The following is an 18388-nucleotide window of genomic DNA, read 5'->3' on the forward strand; positions in this document are numbered from 1 at the left end:
CCCCGGAGCAGATGGTCAATGCTCCTGGTCACACACACACACACACGGAAACAGACACACACACACACACACACACACACACACTTACACACACACACACTTACACACACACACACGCACGCACGCACACACAAACCCTTGTTTCTACCACACGGCCGCTTAGTCCAGTTGCCACGCACCCCTTTAGCCGTCGGGCTCGTAAGCGCCGACATTGCCCGTGGGACACCACATGGAGGCGGGTGCGGGCAGGGGGAGTGTACGCCAACTCCTACTACTGCCCCCAGAGCAGATGGTCAATGCTCCTGGTCACACACACACACAAACGCAACACACACACACACTTACACACACACGCACACACACATTTGCACAGACACACACAAGACACACGCACGCACGCACACGCACACACAAACCGTTGTTTCCAACACTCGGCCGCTTAGGCCAGTTGCCACGCACCCCTTTAGACGTCAGGCTTGTGAGCACCGACGTTGCCCGTGGGACACCACATGGAGGCGGGTGTGGGCAGGGGGGAGTGTACGCAAACTCCTACTGCTACTCCCGGAGCAGATGGTCAATGTTCCCGGTCACACACACACACACACGCAAACGCTCACGCAGACACACACAAACACACGCACGCGCACGCACACACACACACGCACACACATACTCCTAACATCACTGCCAACATCGTTGTTGGTTGTTTGGGGTGCGTAGGTTAAAATCGTGGAGGTGGGGGCTTCTTGAAGCGCCAGCACTGCCCACCGGAGTCCCACCTGCCAAATCGCAGGGACAGGGCGGACCCATCGTCTCCTACTCGGGACATGCAAGATGGAACCCGCTCCCTGTACGGCTGCGCAAAGGGCGACTAGCAGTTGAGGACTAGCCTCCAGCAGAGTTCCCAGTGCGCGCCCAGTAGTACCCGGAAGCCTGACGCGTCCACGGGGGTGTAGTGTGCGATAGAGATAACCACCCATGCCGTAGTATTCAGGGCCGAGTAAAACCACTCGCGAACTCTGTCATATCAGACGAGCAACTGGTCTTGGGTGACATTCCCCCGATTGGTGACCTTAGGGCGATTGCTCACCGGGGTCCCGGATGGGCTAGAGGTCAGCCCTGATACAGTTTGTGCATTAGCCGCTAGGTGGGTAGCTCAGTGCGTGGCTACCCTGGCTAGGCCGAAGTGGTTGTCAAGTCCCGGATTACCCGCACCCCGGGTGTGTGGTGGTTGGACGCCGTGCTGAGTTGGCCCGGCGCTCCTGACACATTAAAACCCTTGTTTCTACCACACGGCCACGTAGGCCAGTTGCCACGCACCCATACAGCCGTCGGGCTCGTGAGCGGGACGTTTCCCGTGGGACACCACATGGAGGAGGGTGCGGGCAGGGGGGAGTGTACGCCAACTCCTTCTACTCTCCCCGCAGCAGATGGTCAATGTCCCTGGTCCCACACACACACACACACACACACCCACACACCTACATACACTCACACACACAAACACACATACACAGACACACAGACACGCGCACACGCGCGCGCACACACACACACACACACACACACATATATATATATATATATATATATATATATATATATAGGGTTCAACGCTGCTCGACGACACTAGACATGTCGTAGGCATTCGAGTCACGGTGCAGGGGTGTAAAAGAAGGTCCCCAACACCCCGAGTAGTCTGAGTGGCGCTGGTTACCACCCCCAATCACAGGATTGAAAAATACCTGAACATAAATCCAACAGAAAGTGTAGGGAAATATAGCCATGCTGGTAGCGTATTGGTCATCACACAATACCCGTATTCTGGAGGTCGTGAGTTCGGATCGCACCCGGCGCGCATTTCTGTCCACTTTCTTTCTGTCTTTCCAAGTTCTTTAGCTGTTTCGATGAGCGTCCACATCCTCCTCTTTGCGGTCCGAGGTTTTCTTGACTGCCAACCCTTATTTCTGTCTTCATTTCAACGAGCCCCTCGTTTTCTATATATATATTGCAGCCAGTGGCGTAGCCAGGTGGGGGCTGACCGGGCTTCAGCCCCCCCCGAAATTTTTCCGGCCGTCGCCGGGCTGCCTGTCTGTATGCCTGGTACGTCGCCTGTGAACAAAGCTGCATATCCTTTGAAAGGGCCACTAATAGAAGCATGCACGACTCAATGTCTGCCCTACGCAAGGGTGTTTACACAAAACCACGGCCGGACTCGACTCTTTTTCCGCGCTGCGGAAAGGGAGTCGAGTCCGGCCGTGACAAAATGAAGCGCCTGAAGGGTGCGAACCGCTGAGGGATGATTGCGGAGGGGGGCAGCCCCGAAAGCCACGGCGCCTTCAGGTAAGCTCAGCGCACGGGACGACAAAGGCATGCGTTGTGTCCCTTTGTGCGAGACATGTGGCAACACAGAGAATAATAGGCCGGCTGAGTCGTTCTCAGCAGAGGAGATTAACTGGTCCGCACTAAGGAGTGGTCCGCACTAACTCGCGGCGAAAAAAAAGAGGGACCGCCGGTCATTGATGGTTGAAGACTGGTACGATGCAGGCCCGAAAGGGAACAGACGATCTTTGTATGTTAAGCAGAACAACCTGCAAGCGGCGGTGGCTGACCACGGCCGCTCCCTCTCCTAGAAAAGGGGAGATCAAGCGGCCGTGGGCACACATTCAAGACTCGTGCAAGGTAACTGAAGAATGCGATGGGGCTACGTAATGGATGAAACATGCAGTTTAGCTGGATGAATGTCGTGCGCGGGCAGAGGGCCTTTGCGAATGAGACACACAGCAAGGTATGCCCCTCTTCCTCGCGTCAGCCCTTCATTCTTCCTTTTTCACGTTTCTGTCGAGCCCGGGAGGGTTTTGTTGGAGTGGGCTCAGATTGCGCGCACTGAGTGTCCCCTTCCGACGGCGATGTTGCGACAATCAATTTCACCCCTGCGATTAGGCAGCTTTGTTCGGCGGTATTCTCCTCTAACCTAGGAAACTGGAGAACAGGGGTTCGACAAAAAAGGCGCGCTGCAGCTCCCCGAGCCAGTCCCAGACTTTATCCTAAATGTGAAGGCACGGCGGTCACCAGCCCTGCCACAGGCAGACGACGTCGCGACAGTAACAACGATCACGTGGTCATATTCTACCTCGATCTCAACCACGGTGTAGATCTCAACTAAAGCCCCTCCATTGCGTCCACGGCCGCTTTTTCCCTGGACCGCGGCTGCCCATAGACGCCCAGATTAAGGGCCTGAAACACAACGGCAATATGTCGCGAGGATAGAAGCGCCCCTGGTTTTGAGAAGCTCATGTTCCAAGTGCCAACACCCAAAAGAGGCCTCGAATTGTAAGTCATTTCCTTCCAGTGATTAATCCTTCCATGATCACTAATTAATGTCTTTTGGCGATGGAGGTTGCAGTGTACGTTAAGTTGTGCAGTGCAGATCAGTTATGCATTCTCTGATATTTAAATAATAATTTATTTATATTTACACGATGCCCCAGTATCTTGCGTCTGCGAGCTAAAATTGTGTATTTCGTTTTATTTCGAATGCAGTATTTGCGTTTGAATTGGTCGTTAAAAGCGCCCACGGTGGAGCTGATAGGTGATTTTTAATGAGGGAAAACGTAAATTCAACTCCTGTAAACGCCTAAATATTTTATTATGCACGAAGTTGGAGAGGGTTACTCAGAGTGTATCGGGACAGCGTTAGTATCAGTACATGAAGAGTGAAAAATATATTTGTTCTGGCTGCAGTTTTAATAGCTTGCTTTTACTGGAACGAAACTCCATGTGATGTAGACGCTGTTGCATTGTGTGCGCGTTATCGGGACTTTTGTTATCGCGTTTCTTATCTACGCGTGCATCGACTGCTACACCCAATTTGAAACCCATAGCTGCGTGCACAGCGCAAGTGAAGGACCTTCATACTGGTGGCGAAGAAACGAACGTGCCTTTCTGGTAGAATTTTCCTTTAACTCTTCCTGGCCTTCTTTGAAGTTCTGTGGACGCAGGAGTATCGTTCTTGCAAGGCTCAATCGGTCGTGCAAGACAACAGAATTTCCTAATTAAATAAACGGGCTACAGACAGCAGGTCCCCTCAAGAGCACCAGCACACCTCCGCCCTCCTCCTCCGCTCACCTCCCCCCCCCCCCCGCACACACACATACGGGTGCGCGCTGTTGTCGTCTTTCTTCCTGAATGCACAACTGCTACGTATACATTCTAAAATGTTGCATGAAGGACATTTTGAGCAATCTTAAGTAACCGGAATGACTGAGGAATTATCACGGTAAACAACTTTGCAACTTTTAGCCAATCTATCCTGTCGTAGCCTGAAACCATGCTTCAGTTTCAACATAACGCTCGCTGTCAACCAAGGAAATAGTTTAACTATGTCATTACTGCCCGCTTCATGCTGAAGCATGGTAGTTTTTGGTCTTTCTGTATACGGGGCCATGCCAATACGCATGGTTTCTTGGTGCACTCCGAAAAACGAAATGCTGACTTGTTTCGGGCATCGCACCACGCCCGAAGGTCATGCTGGCTCTGCACAGCTGCCCAATCCTCCGTTCTCTGGTGGACCAAGGATATTCCCAACATAATTTCCATTTCCCGCGTCTCTAACGAAAACTACAAAACTCCTGTGCGCCCTATACTTTCCAGAGCCGCCCATGCTCATGCACTGATACTTTTTATCGTTTAGCTTTAAAACCGGCAGTGTGTACTCGGCTGAAAAATGGCAGTGCACGCGTCAGCTAAAAAAGTATCTCCTTTCATTAAAGTTAGAAACCAAAATGGTAGGACCGCATTATAACTCTTTCCTCAGATCTCACGACAAAATTCAAAACGCAGCAATATTTTGCTCAGATTGCAGAGAACATGCCTAACCGCAAGAGTATGGTCAGACATCGTCGTCTTTGCGTTACTATTTTTTCTTGCTAAATATAAAGTTCGATACAGCATCGAATAGTGAACTTTGCAGTGACTTGCTCTACCTCATCTAGGAGTGGTAACTAAATGGGGTGGCTGCTCCAGAAAAGTTACTGGATAGTACACGCCTTCAGGCAGACTATAGGGAATTTATGCACGAAGCATTGAAAACTTGACAGGTAATAATGAAACTATTTGAGAACACCAAGCTCATTACAGCAGACTCTACATTTGGGTAGTGCCGAAATGTAAACCAGATCCATTATGTTACAAAGCACAAGCTTCTCATGTCCGCCCGGAGACCTGATAGAAGCTACGAAATGGATTGTGTTGAGACGCAAAACAGAAGCGCAAATTTAAACTGGCATGACTTAACAAATACCAATGGCTGAATTATTCCGCTTTGGTGTGGACTAATCTTGCCATGTTCATGTAATTTTCGCCCTTAAGAGCACTGTTATTGCGCATGATGTCTGTGTGTTTAGGGTTGATATTTGTTAAAATTATTGCTAGAGATATAACGCTTCTTGTATGTATAATTCATAGCATCTCATTTTTTAAAGATAAGATCTGCGCTACACATAACGCAAGTGCATAGATTCGATGTATACTGCACAGAATGAGCTCCATTGGCCTGACACTGGCCGCTACTGTGCAGGCGTATGCAAAACATTTTATTTTGCATTTTGGACAAGGACAACCAAATAAAAAAAATCTAATTCTTACGGCCTACGTCATTTCATTGCGGATGTCACACTCATCATTCTCCACACGTTGAAATAAAGCAAGTAATTGCATGAAACTATGGCCGTTTAATGCAATGCCTGCACTAGGTTCCTGTGCGTGCAATGTACGTCCCGTATCACGGGCAGAAATTTGTACCACGTGGTCTGCGGATTTCCGCCCAGTTTACAACTTCAGCTGGCACAAATACAATCATAATCAACACCAATATCATGAGAGAACCTTAAAGGGCCTTTTAAAGACAAAATACAACCGTGTTCAATTGAATAGCAACTAGCCTTTGGTAACTCGCACAGCTCCATTCCAATCACAGGCGTTTTTTAAACCGAAGCAATGCAACAAATGTCAAATTTTTTTTAATTTAGCGCTGCAGTGAAGTGATATCGGCAGGAGTGGTATATATATAGGCTAGCACTAAACGTAGTTATGAGTGTGTTAACTGCACGTTCTACAATCGCGCAATCATGTTCCTTGGCGGTGACTTAAGTCGTTGGGCGCCAATCGTACCAACAAGATCCTGAACTGTCATAGTGAAATCGCCGCCGGAAAGTGGGCGGGGATTCGCCATTGCTTCAAACGTTTAATTTTATATTTTGATTATTATTTGAAGATTGCGATAAAACTGGTATCATTGATATCGAGACAAGGCAGACTTTTTAATGAACCAAACATGTATTTTATCTTCATAGCCTTTAAGGGTGCTTGCAAACTACCGCACTTTTTTTCCCTCGGGGGGGGGGCGGGGGGGGGGGCGAGAACAACTTAACAACTTTAGCCCCCCCCGAACAAAAATCCTGGCTACGCGCCTGATTGCAGCATCTCCCGTGGTACAGTGTGAACTTCCCGCCGGGTACATAGTGGTGTACTTTCCCGTTTGGCCGTTAGGCGGTGCTAGAAAGCAAGGAAGAGGACGAGGAGTGCGCGCCGAACGAAGTGGAAGAAGACCGTGGAATGGTTGAGGCTAGCCAGAGCTCGTTCCTTGTGGGCACAAGTTCGCGTTGTCTAATAAACCCAGTTTGCCTTTTTTTATTGTAACCATCTGTACAAAAGTGGTGGAGGCGCTGGGTACATGATACCCCAGTTATCCAGGCCAGTCCACGTCGAAGTGTCGCCCGTACACCAGCGGACCAGCCGTCGCCTACTCGGACTGCCGGTGGAGAGCGGCCTTCTACCTGATCAGGCAACCAAGAAGACTGTAGGCAACACCGCCACTGTGAACACGAACATGACTGACGCCCCTCTCCAGTACGTGGTGCAACAGTCGCGTACACCAAAAGTCTTCTACGGCGAGCCTTATGATGACGTGGACGACTGGCTGGACCACTTCGAACGGGTCGCCACGTTCAACGGCTGGTACAATAACCATAAGCGGCGACAGGTATACTACTCTCTTGAGGAAGGTGCGCGAACGTGGTTTGAGAACCATGAATCCACACTTTCGTCATGGGAGGAGTTTCGTCAGCGCTTACTAGCCACTTTTACGAGCAGCGACCGCAAAGAAAAGGCCGAGGCTGCCCTTCAAGCACGAAATCAGCGCCAGAACGAGAGTGTTACCATGTACACCGAGGATATGGTCCGTCTTTCTAGGCGCGCAGATCCCGCCATGACGGACTAGAATCAGGTACGGCACCTCATGCGTGGCGTCAAGCAGGACATCTTCGTCGAGCTGATGCGGAATCCCCCAAGAACAGTTGCCGAATTCGTCAGCGAGGCAACGACAGTTGAAGGTGCGCTTCAGCGTAGAGCAAAGCGGTGCTGCCAAACCGAAGCCATGGTCTGCAATGCAAGCTGCATGACAGGGTTGAAGAACTGCCTCGATTTGCGGGAACTGGTGAGGAAAATCGGGCAAGAGGAGCTCCAGGCATTCCGCCAGCAGCAGTCTTCAGCACCGACGGTGTCCATCGCCGAAATGATACGTGAAGAAGTCCGGCAAGCGGTGCGTATCCCTGAGCCAACAGAGGAGCCACAGCGGGAGGAACCAAAATTCTCATACGCAGCTGCTCTTCAGCAATATCACCACCGCTCGCCGCCGACCGTCGCCACCCCTGCGCCGACACCACCGCTCAACCCCAGGCCTCCCAGAAGCCTGCCGTATCCACCGGAAACACAACCTCGGAAAAGTTATCTGTGGCGCACTGCTGACCGCAGACCACTCTGTTTCCACTGTGGAGAAGAAGGACATGTCTACCGTGCATGCCCCTATCGCCATATCGGCTTGCGAGGATTTGCGCCAAATGCTCCGCGTCCAAGTAATAGTGAGTGCCCGCAAGAGCTTGAATACTAGCTCGCCGACCGCCGAAATGTTTTCGCACCGCGACGCCTAGAGTCCCGTTCGCCATCGCCCATGCAACGCCGATCCTCGAGTCCACGCTTCGCGCCCAGTTCTTCTGACTGTCCATCGCGCAGCTCTGAAATCCAGGGAAAGTGAACTCAGCGGCCCCGGGAGGTGAGGCCGCTGGCGTCGACTTTTACGAAGAACCTCCACTGCGACGACGACGACTAGGGCGAGAGGCAAGCGACCAGGCGGATACGGGGAGCTGTACCACCCAAAATGTAGCGTGCGATGTCTTGATGGAAATCGATGGGCGCGAGATGACGGTGCTGGCCGACACTGGGGCGGACCATTCCGTCATAAGTACGTTTTTCGCCACCACACTGAAGAAGGTGCTGACGCCTTGGACTGGCCTTCAGATTCGCACATCCGGAGGTCATCTGACTAGTCCTGTGGGTATGTGCACTCCTCGAATTAAAATCAAAGGGTTCACTTACATCGGCACCTTCGTCGTCCTACCCGAATGCCCAAAAGAATTAATCCTTGGAATGGGCTTTTTACAAGCAAATGGTGCAGTTACTGACTTGCAGAAATCGACGATCAGATTTTCCACGAAGCGAACTATTGAAAAAAACATTGAACTCCGACGCGACACGGCTCTGCGCCTCATTGACGACGACGGTGTCACACTTCCCGCTCGCTCAAGTGTATTCGTCAACGTCATGAACGATACATTTCGGGACTACGAAGGGATAGCCGAAGGCAACATGTGGTTACTTCTGGACAAAGTTATCTGCACCGCGAGAGGGTTTGTAAAGCTCGAAAATGGGTGCACGCCCGTCTTGCTTACCGATTTCTCCAACGAGCCCCGACATCTCGCGAAAGATACCGCCGTTGCATTCATCGAAGAGGTCGCCGACGTAACGCATCTGACCACACTAGGCACGACAGCGGCAGAATCTCATACGCAGGGCGTCATTCTGCCTGTCGAAGTTAACAAGAACCTTTCCGCCACACAGAAGGAGGCTTTAATGAGTCTCATGCAGGATTTTCTGACTGCTCGCCACGACGTCCAAAGTCCGCCTTACTCATGTGACGAAGCAACGCATCCTAACAGACGAATCCGCCCGACCTGTTCGCCAGCACCCTTACAGAGTGTCTCCGAAGGAGCGTGAAGCAATAAAACAGCAATTCAAAGAAATGCTAAGCGATGATGTCATCCAGCCTTCGAAGAGCGCATGGGCCTCTCCCGTTGTACTTGTGCGAAAAAAAGACAACACACTTCGCTTTTAAGTTGACTACCGCCGATTAAACAGTATGATCAAACGCGATGTTTATCCGCTCCCAAGGATTGACGACACGTTGGACTGGTTGCGCGATGCCAAATTCTTCTCGTCCCTAGATTTGAAATCGGGATATTGGCAGATCGAAGTCGACGAGCGCGACCGCAAAAAGACGGCATTCGTGACACCAGACGGTCTGTACGAATTCAAGATTCTACCCTTCGGCCTATGCTCTGCGCCGGCTACATTCCAGCGCATGATGGATACTGTCCTCGCTGGGCTGAAATGGCAGACCTGTCTTGTGTACCTGGATTACGTGGTCGTTTTCTCCAGTTCATTTTACGAGCACTTGTCACGGATCAGAAGTGTCCTGGAGGCTATTCGCTCTGCAAATTTGACCATCAAGCCAGAAAAGTGTCATCTGGGGTTTGAAGAGCTCAAATTTCTTGGTCATATTGTAAGTGCTGCTGGGGTTAGTCCGGATCCCGAGAAAACGGCTACGATCGCATCATTTCCACGCCCAAATGACAAGAAGGCTGTGCGACGCTTTCTGGGCCTCTGTGCCTACTACAGACGATTTGTAGAGGGATTTTCGACTATCGCCGAGCCACTGACCCGACTTATGAAAGAAGATGTGCCTTTCTCCTGGGGCAACGACGAACATCAGGCCTTCGAAACATTGCGTAGACGCCTACAAAGTGCTCCAGTTCTAGCCCACCTCGATGACGCCGCCGACACGGAAATCTGCACAGATGCGAGCAATGTGGGAATTGGCGCTATTCTTGTACAATGGCAGGATGGGGTGGAAAAGGTTGTAGCCTACGCTAGCCGCACCCTTTCCAAAACGGAAAGGAATTATTCAGCGACAGAAAAAGAATGCCTTGCCATCATCTGGGCCATCAGCAAATTCCGTCCATACCTGTATGGTAGGCCATTTAGAGCGGTCAGCGACCACCATGCCCTCTGCTGGCTCGCGAACCTCAAGGACCCTGCTGGACGGCTTGCTCGATGGAGTTTAAGGCTACAAGAGTACGACGTTGCGGTCGTGTAGAAGTCGGGCAGCAAACACAGCTATGCTGATTGTCCCGGGCACAGATTTCCACCGATTCCTCTGAAGCCGAGGAAGAGGACTTCCCCTTTGTCGGGATGATCCAAGCTGCAGATATGGCTGCCCCCCAACTGGCCGACGTGGAGCTCAGACCACTTATTGAATACCTGCGGGATAAAAACGCTGGGCCTCCCCGGCTTTTCTTAGAGGAATTAACTCGTTCTGCCTGCGCGACAACGTACTTTATAAGCGAAATTACGATCAGAGTAAAGAGAAATTTCTTCTTGTCGTGCCGGCAGAATTGCGCACGGAAATTTTACAAGCATGCCATGACGATCCTGCGGCTGGGCATCTAAGGGTCACTCGCACATTCGCAAGAATTCATAAGAAGTATTCCTGGCCAAACCTCTTAGCCTCGGTGCAACAGTACGTGAAGACATGTCGGGACTGCCAGCGCCGGAAGACGCCACCCGTAAAACCTGCAGGGCTACTTCACCCACTAGACCCTCCTGACGCACCGTTTAAGCAAATCGGCATGGATCTACTGGGCCCCTTCTCCAAGTCAGCCTCAGGGAACAAGTGGATCATTGTGGCAACGGATTACTTGACGCGATATGCAGAGACGCACGCTCTTCCTAGGGGAACCGCTGCCGAGGTAGCGAAGTTCTTTCTTCATAAACTTGTCCTCAGACATGGAGCGCCCGCTGTAGTACTGACTGACCGGGGGACGGCTTTCACATCTGACCTAATGAGTGAAGTACTGCGCTTGACGCACAGTACTCACCGCGAGACTACTGCTTACCACCCCCAAACAAACGGCCTCACGGAAAGACTTAATAGAACCTTGGCTAACATGTTGTCTATGTACATCGACCTCAACCACAAGACATGGGATAAAATTCTCCCTTATGCCACTTTCGCTTATAATACAGCCATGCAGGAAACAACCCGGTTCACACCATTTGAGGTTGTTTTTGGCCGCCCAGTGACGACAACCCTCGACGCAATGCTCCCTGTGGATAACGACGTGGTAGCCGGCACTGATGTTGACGAATTCACGCAAACCGCTGAAGAAGCTCGTCAGCTTGCAAGATTTCGCATCCGAAGGCGACAAGAAATCGACGCCCGGCAATATAACCTGAGACGACGGAATGTGGAGTATCGTCCAGGCGACCTTGTTTGTGTATGGACGCCTATTCGCCGCCGTGGACTGTCGGAGAAGCTGCTTCTCCGCTACTTCGGTCCCTACAAGGTTATCCGACGTATCTCCGATCTGAACTACGAGGTGTTACCTGAGAGCAACTCCAACGTTTCTTGTTGACGTCGACCGCGCTCTGAAGTTGTGCACGTGGTGCGCCTGAAGCCTTCTTTCGAGCGGCCATTGGACACGCCCGTTTGACCTACTGTGCTTCTACTTTTTTCCCCGGTTAGCGCTGCCCTCTTGCTGCCTTATGTTTCGTCTGATTGTTATTTTGTTTTGCGTATTCCTTTCTTTTCTTTGCCCCTTCGCGTACGCGTTCTAGTGGCATCGGGTCAATGCCACCCCGGAGGGGGGAGCAATGCAAGCATCTCCTGTGGTACAGTGTGAACTTCCCGCCAGGTACATAGTGGTGTACCTTCCCGTTTGGCCGTTAGGCGGTGCTCGAAAGCAAGGAAGAGGACGAGGAGTGCGCGCCGAACGAAGAGAAAGAGGAAGACCGTGGAACGGTTGAGGCTAGCCAGAGCTCGTTGCTTGTGGGCACAAGATCGCCTTGTTTAATAAACCCAGTTTGCCTTTTTTATTGTAACTATCGTTACAATATATATATATATATATATATATATATATATATATATATATATATATATATATATATATATATATATATACATATATATATATAAATATATATATATAAATATATATATATATATATATATATATATATATATATATATATATATATATATATATATAGCAGAACAGAGAGATACGGGACGAGGGACTCGGTAAAGATACATATCAAGGTTGCAGTCGTCATTGCCAGTGCTATTCGGCTTTTTTCGAAATATTTATTAGGGCCGAATGACGTGTGCTTGTCACGTTTCTTTGATTCATTGATAAATAAGCGAAAATATAAGTCGAGAAAAAATCCGCCGTTTTTCCGGGAGCGGGACTCGAACCCACATCTCCGCATAACCGGTGCGGTGCGTTGGCCATTACGCTATCCCCACAACGGCTTCTGTCTCGACTTTAAAGCGGGGGTTTATATTTACAAGAGCTCTGAGGCCGGTCAACTAGCGCCGCCCCTCGACTACCGCGAGCTACATGCATTACGAGGCACTGGCTCCAGCAGTTCGGATATGCCAATTGCTAACCCCGACCTCCGACCACGTTCTACGTGGCGGCCGCTGGGAAAGAAGACGTTCTACGTCTCCCGCGGTAGTCGAGGGGCGGCGCTAGTTGACCGGCCTCAGAGCTCTTGTAAATATAAACCCCCGCTTTAAAGTCGAGAGAGAAGCCGTTGTGGGGATAGCGTAATGGCCAACGCACCGCACCGATTTTGCGGAGATGTGGGTTCGAGTCCCGCTCCCGGAAAAACGGCGGATGTTTTCTCGACTTATATTTTCGCTTATTTATCAATGAATCAAAGAAACGTGACAAGCACACGTCATTCAGCCCTATTAAATATTTCGAAAAAAGCCGAATAGCACTGGCAATGACGACTGCAACCTTGATATATATATATATATATATATATATATATATATATATATATTGTAGCAAGTATATATGTAGCAAACATGGAAGTAATTGTGACGAGCATCAGCCATAACGGGCAAATCCCCATATGTGGGTATGCACGGGATGCCGACGAGGGAGAGGACGCTGTCGTTCAGGCTCAGTCTCGCGAAAAGCTGGTAGTTTCGGCTCGCCCATCCTGCGTTGACGCCTCGTTCACGAATAAACGAGCTTATCCTTCTACAGGAAAGTCAAGTATCTCCTTTACAATTTTTGGTGGAGGTTGCGTGGCTGTTCGGGTCCCCATTTGTCTAGCCTGTAGCTGCGCAGTCAGACACTTCCCTCGATGATGTGTCACAGTAACCACCACGAGTCCACAACTCCTGTTGCACATATCATCTGCCCTCGCACGGTCCGTCAACGGGATCCCCCCTCTTTAACGGCACTGATGACCAGGACGCTGAGGGCTGGCTCACCACCTACATGCAGGTACCCGCCGCAGTGGCTCAGTGGCCAATCCGTTGCGCTGCTGAGCACAAGGTCGCGAGTTCGATTCCCTGCTGCGGCGGCGGCTGCTTTTCTGATGGAGGTGAAAAGCAAAAACGCCCGTGTGTACGAGATTTCGGCACACGTTAAAGATCTCCAGGTGGTCAAAATTAATCCGGAGCCCTCCATTACGGCGCGCCTCATCGCCTGCGTTGAGTCGGCGCGTTAAACCCTACAATCATAACCACCACATTCGTACAGGTGAGCACCCAAAAAAACAGGGACGATAAACTGAAGCAGAACAGCGTCAGTCTCTCCTTAACCGGTGTTGCAGAGACGTTGTATAAGAACCACGGGTATGATATCCGCACAAGCTCAAACTTCCAGACCGAATTTACCAAAGTGTTCGGGCACCCAGTGGTGCGGTAACTGCGCGCTGAACAGCGTTTGCGGGAACGCGCTCAGCGCACGAACGAAACCTTCACATCTTTTATATCGAGGACATCCTTGCCTTATGTAAAAGGGCAAACAACGCTATGACCGAAGAGGGAAAGATCAAGCATATCCTTAAAGGTGTAAACGACGATGCCTTCCAAATGTTGCTCGCGAAAAACCCTCCTACGAACGCTTGCCAAGCGTTCGATGAACTCCGAAGAGAGAGGGCTCTGACTCTTAAACCCACGGAACAAGACTATTCGCTGTGCGGGCTAGCCTGTGATGATGAAGGTGCCCTCTTCGCCCGGATTCAGCAGTTTATTCGCGAAAAAGTTGCTCGTCAGCTTTTCTTCGTTAGCGACGTGCCCAGCCGCCTCAGTCCGATTTAGCCTAAATCCTCAAGAGCGTTATACAACAAATCGCTGACGGGTTCCACACATCCGGCAGCCCAATCTCGTGGTAGCTCCAGTGGCTTACGCCGACATCACGCCGCAAACGGCATTGGCCGCTCCTTATACTTTCGGCGACCCAGTACCCCATATCCCTTTAACCTACGCCGAGACCGTGGCGCGACCTTTTGCTTGAACTGTACCGGGACCCTACCTTGTGACTGCTGCAAGCTCTGGGAGTCATGCCACTGCCGGAGTTCAAAGCATTCGCTCCACGCGTGTCGTGCCGCATCCGGCGTCTCCATTCGCAAATCCTTGGCGCACGCTTGATAATCGCCCCATCTGCTATTCGTGTGGGATTGCGGGACATGTGGGACGCTCCTGTCGCCGTGGCATGACGGGTGCGTGCAACTCATCGTGGTCGTTTCCCTAAGCGCCCTCAATGCCCATGACGCATGCCTCAGTCCCGTTTTCGACGAGACCTATCTCGTCCGATGACCGTGACTTTGGCAGCCGTCGCTCGCAGTCTCCACGACGCCGCTCACTCTCTTCGATGCGCCGTCGCCCTACGACTAGTAAGACGGAAAACCAGACGCCGCAGTTCCGGAGGCAAAATTTGCGTCACCGTCGAAATGCCAAAGTCCTCCTTCTTCGCCGCCTAATTTAATCAAATTGTATGTTGATGGTGTTTCTACCCTGGCGGGAATTGATACTGGAGCTGCGGTTTCGTTTACTGACGATAAATTTTGCCGATCGTTACGAAAGGTGACGACACATATATAAGGGTTACTCTGCGCACCGCTAATGCACAACCTGTGGAACCGCTGGCCGCATGCACTGCTCGGGTTACAATTCAAGGGGTCGTCTACATCATCGAGCTCATCGTCCTGTCGTCGTGGTCTCACAATCTCATTATCGGATGGGACTTGTCCCGCCATCACGCCATCATTGACTTCGCGCGCGCTGAGGTAGAGCTGTCTCCAGTACTTGAAAACGATTATGAGAAAGGCGCTACAATGTTGGATGTTGCTGACGACACGGACATTCCACCGGATTCATCTGTGCTTGTGCCGTTGTCGTGCAGCAGCGTTTTGGACGCCATAGCCATATTCCCTCCTTCTGGTCTCTTTTCGCTTCGCAAATCCTTTCTACAGCCACTGACCAAGTCAAGGTGAAAAACACAGAGACATTTCGGAACCCGTACGGGTTCCTTGATCATTTCGTTCTCATCATGATACCTGACCAGACGAACTTTCGTCGAACTCTTGACTACCTTTCTACAGCCGTTCGCTGTCCTCGACATCAAATCCGATTTCTGTTCTGTGCATGTCTCAAACCCAAATCCGTGCTCTATCAAACTCTTCCGCAGTGAATGCCTTGACTTAATAGAAGAAGTTGACCCTTTCGTTCTTCTCGACGTAGCCGAAGACGTTGCTCCCGTTCATATCACCGCGCTTAGCTCCGGTTGCTTACGTGCTATGTAGCCTGATGCAACTATGTTGCTCAACGCCATTGACGACGAGACGAGCCGATGACGCCGTGTCCTCAGCCCTCTCGTCCGATGTGGTTCCCAGTACACATGACGCCTCGTCGCTGCCTTCATAGAATAGCTATAGCTGGGCCTGGCATCATCCATGAAATCATCGGCCAGCGTGGCGGCAAGTACCTCACTGTTCACTGAATCCCATCGCTTGTCTGCATCGCATTCGTCACGTCACCCCGGCCTCGACCTGGACGGTCGCCGTTGACGGGCGGGAAGCAATTACACATGCGGCCATGTTTCCTCACCTTTGAAGCCGATGAAGCACATCGTTCGACATAGCCGTGCTCGCGACAAGATGGCTGACACTTATTAAATCATCGCTTCATCAGTCATGGTTCGCCTCATCGTTGTTCCGACACGCACCAATACACACACACACATACACACACACACGCACACACACAAACATATATACATATATATATATATAACACAGAAATAAAGGTTGCCAGTCAAGAAAACCTCGGAAAGCAAAGGGGAGGTGGTGGTAGGTCATTGAAACAGATAAGGAATTTGGAAAGAAATAAAGAAAGCGGAGAAAAAATGCCCGCCAGGTGGGATCCGAACCCACGATCTCCGATCTTCTGGAGGTCATGGGTTCGGATCCCACCCGGCGGGCATTTTTTCTCCACTTTCTTTCTTTTTTTCCAAATTCCTTATGTGTTTCAATGACCTACCACCACCTCCCTTTTGCTTTCCGAGGTTTTTTTGACTGCCAACCTTTATTTCTGTGTTATTTCTACGAGCCCCTCATTTCCTATTCTGAGTCGCTATATATATATATATATATATATATATATATATATATATATATATATATATATATATATATATATATATATATATATCCGTGAAAGGCTGTCTCATACGAGTAACATGGCAAATGGGTCAAGCATCGCGTTTTAATATTGCCTCTCTGTTATTTTTGTAGTGAAACAAATATTTGTTTACTACGCTTTTGCAAAGTTATAACTTGAACTGACTTCTGAGCAAAAAGAGCAGGTTTTATAACGGCACCTAAGCATTCCGTCATTGTTTTATCAGTGTTATGTGACAGAATGTTAGCGCGATTCTATTGAGGTACGTTGCTTGGTGCCTTTGTGTATGCTTATTTAAAATTCAGTGACTCAATATAAGAGGCGGAAGTATTATTGCCCGTAATGGTTGTTTTAAATATATTAAAAGAAAATATAGCAGGGTTAAGTTACCTAAAAAATTAAGTGCAGAATTGAAACGGTGACCATCTAAACAATCTCTTAACCTGCATTTGTTGGTCGGAGGTTATTTTAGAGTTTGCTCTATGTTTTTCTACCAACTTCACATATTTGTTGTTCATACCTGTGAAATGAGTCACGAATGTGAAGTAAAGGGTGGCGGACATTGGTATTGATTGCCTCAACTAATTCGTCTTTTCATGCACCGTAAAATCTGTTTCATGTTGCTCATTATTGCGGGGCCAGCAAAACTGCATGTTCCACCATGACATGGAAATCTTAAGTAAGAATAAATAAAAAAGTAGTTGCTTACCGCACCTCGGGTCGGTTTCATCTGTCTTGGCAACGCTCTGTTGTGACTTAGCAAAGTTGGTAAGAAAAGCGACAATAAAAAATAGAAAATGGACAGTAGAATGCATGGTCAGACAAGCGGAATATAAAACCTCCACAGTTGCGTGTTATTTCCAAGCGAATAGACGTAATATTCAAACCTCGAAGGCCAGAGTTTCGCTTTTAGATAAGTCGTCGGCTAAGCTTCACAGATTTTCGGTCCACGTTGTCGGAGAGCAGCCTCTGCACTGAACTTTGTAGCTCTTCCCATTTGACATTAAAAGTGATATTTTGCATACATCTGGAGCCGACTATTCACATGTTTTTTCAAGCCGCTTATAGCCGGGTGACGTGTTGTTTTTATAGAAAATCAAATGTCAACACAAGCGGGGAATCTAGCTTTCGCTTCAGACGAGTGCGAATTTTTACTTGGTCGAGTGCTTTCTTTTTATCTTCTATTTCGTGTTCTTTGTTCCTATGAGATTATCTGCGTAGCAACTTCCACAAATTTCTTTGCCCAGTATAACTGATTTCAAAGTACTTCTGTGTAAATAGCTTGAAACGCCGTGCGAGTGGTTTTACATGCAGAAGTTTGTTTGAATGTACAGCGTTAGGAAACGTCACCAAGCACATTTTTCCTAGATATTTTCGCAAAGTACCGGTATCCCAATGTTGTACACATTGTTTTAGAAACATTATGTGGCTTGAAAGCTACAGATTGTACCAGTAATTCCCGATTATGATATGTTCTCAAATTTGTGGCCTTCAATCGTTTCATCATCTTTAGCAGAAGTGCATTCCTGAACTGGCGACAAACAATTTAAAACCGTGATATTCCGCTTAAAACTCTTGCGCAACTACTCCGGCTTGGGACCGAAAGGTCACTGAAACCTTTAGAGAAGGAATATAAAACTCATACAGGATATCACCAAGCGAATTTTCAAGAATATTTTAAACATGGTTGACTTTAATTTTGAATATTTTATTTATTTTATTTACACA

General features: G+C 49.3%; 1 protein-coding gene across 2 annotated transcripts in view; it reads right to left on the bottom strand.

Annotated features, from left to right (window-relative positions):
- LOC144173451 (uncharacterized) overlaps positions 1-17626 on the bottom strand; it is a 115320-nt gene extending 97694 nt beyond the window's left edge. For both annotated transcript variants that reach the window (XM_077701872.1, XM_077701873.1), the window contains exon 1: positions 17370-17626. In XM_077701872.1, coding sequence (XP_077557998.1) covers positions 17370-17475 — 106 coding nt within the window. In that variant the 5' untranslated portion in view covers positions 17476-17626. The remainder of the gene's footprint in view (positions 1-17369) is intronic.
- Between the last annotated feature and the right edge of the window lie 762 nt (positions 17627-18388).

This window comes from Haemaphysalis longicornis, unplaced genomic scaffold, assembly GCF_048455015.1.
Source record: "Haemaphysalis longicornis isolate Haplotype H1 unplaced genomic scaffold, Haemaphysalis longicornis Haplotype H1 scaffold_3, whole genome shotgun sequence".
Classification (NCBI taxonomy): domain Eukaryota; kingdom Metazoa; phylum Arthropoda; class Arachnida; order Ixodida; family Ixodidae; genus Haemaphysalis; species Haemaphysalis longicornis.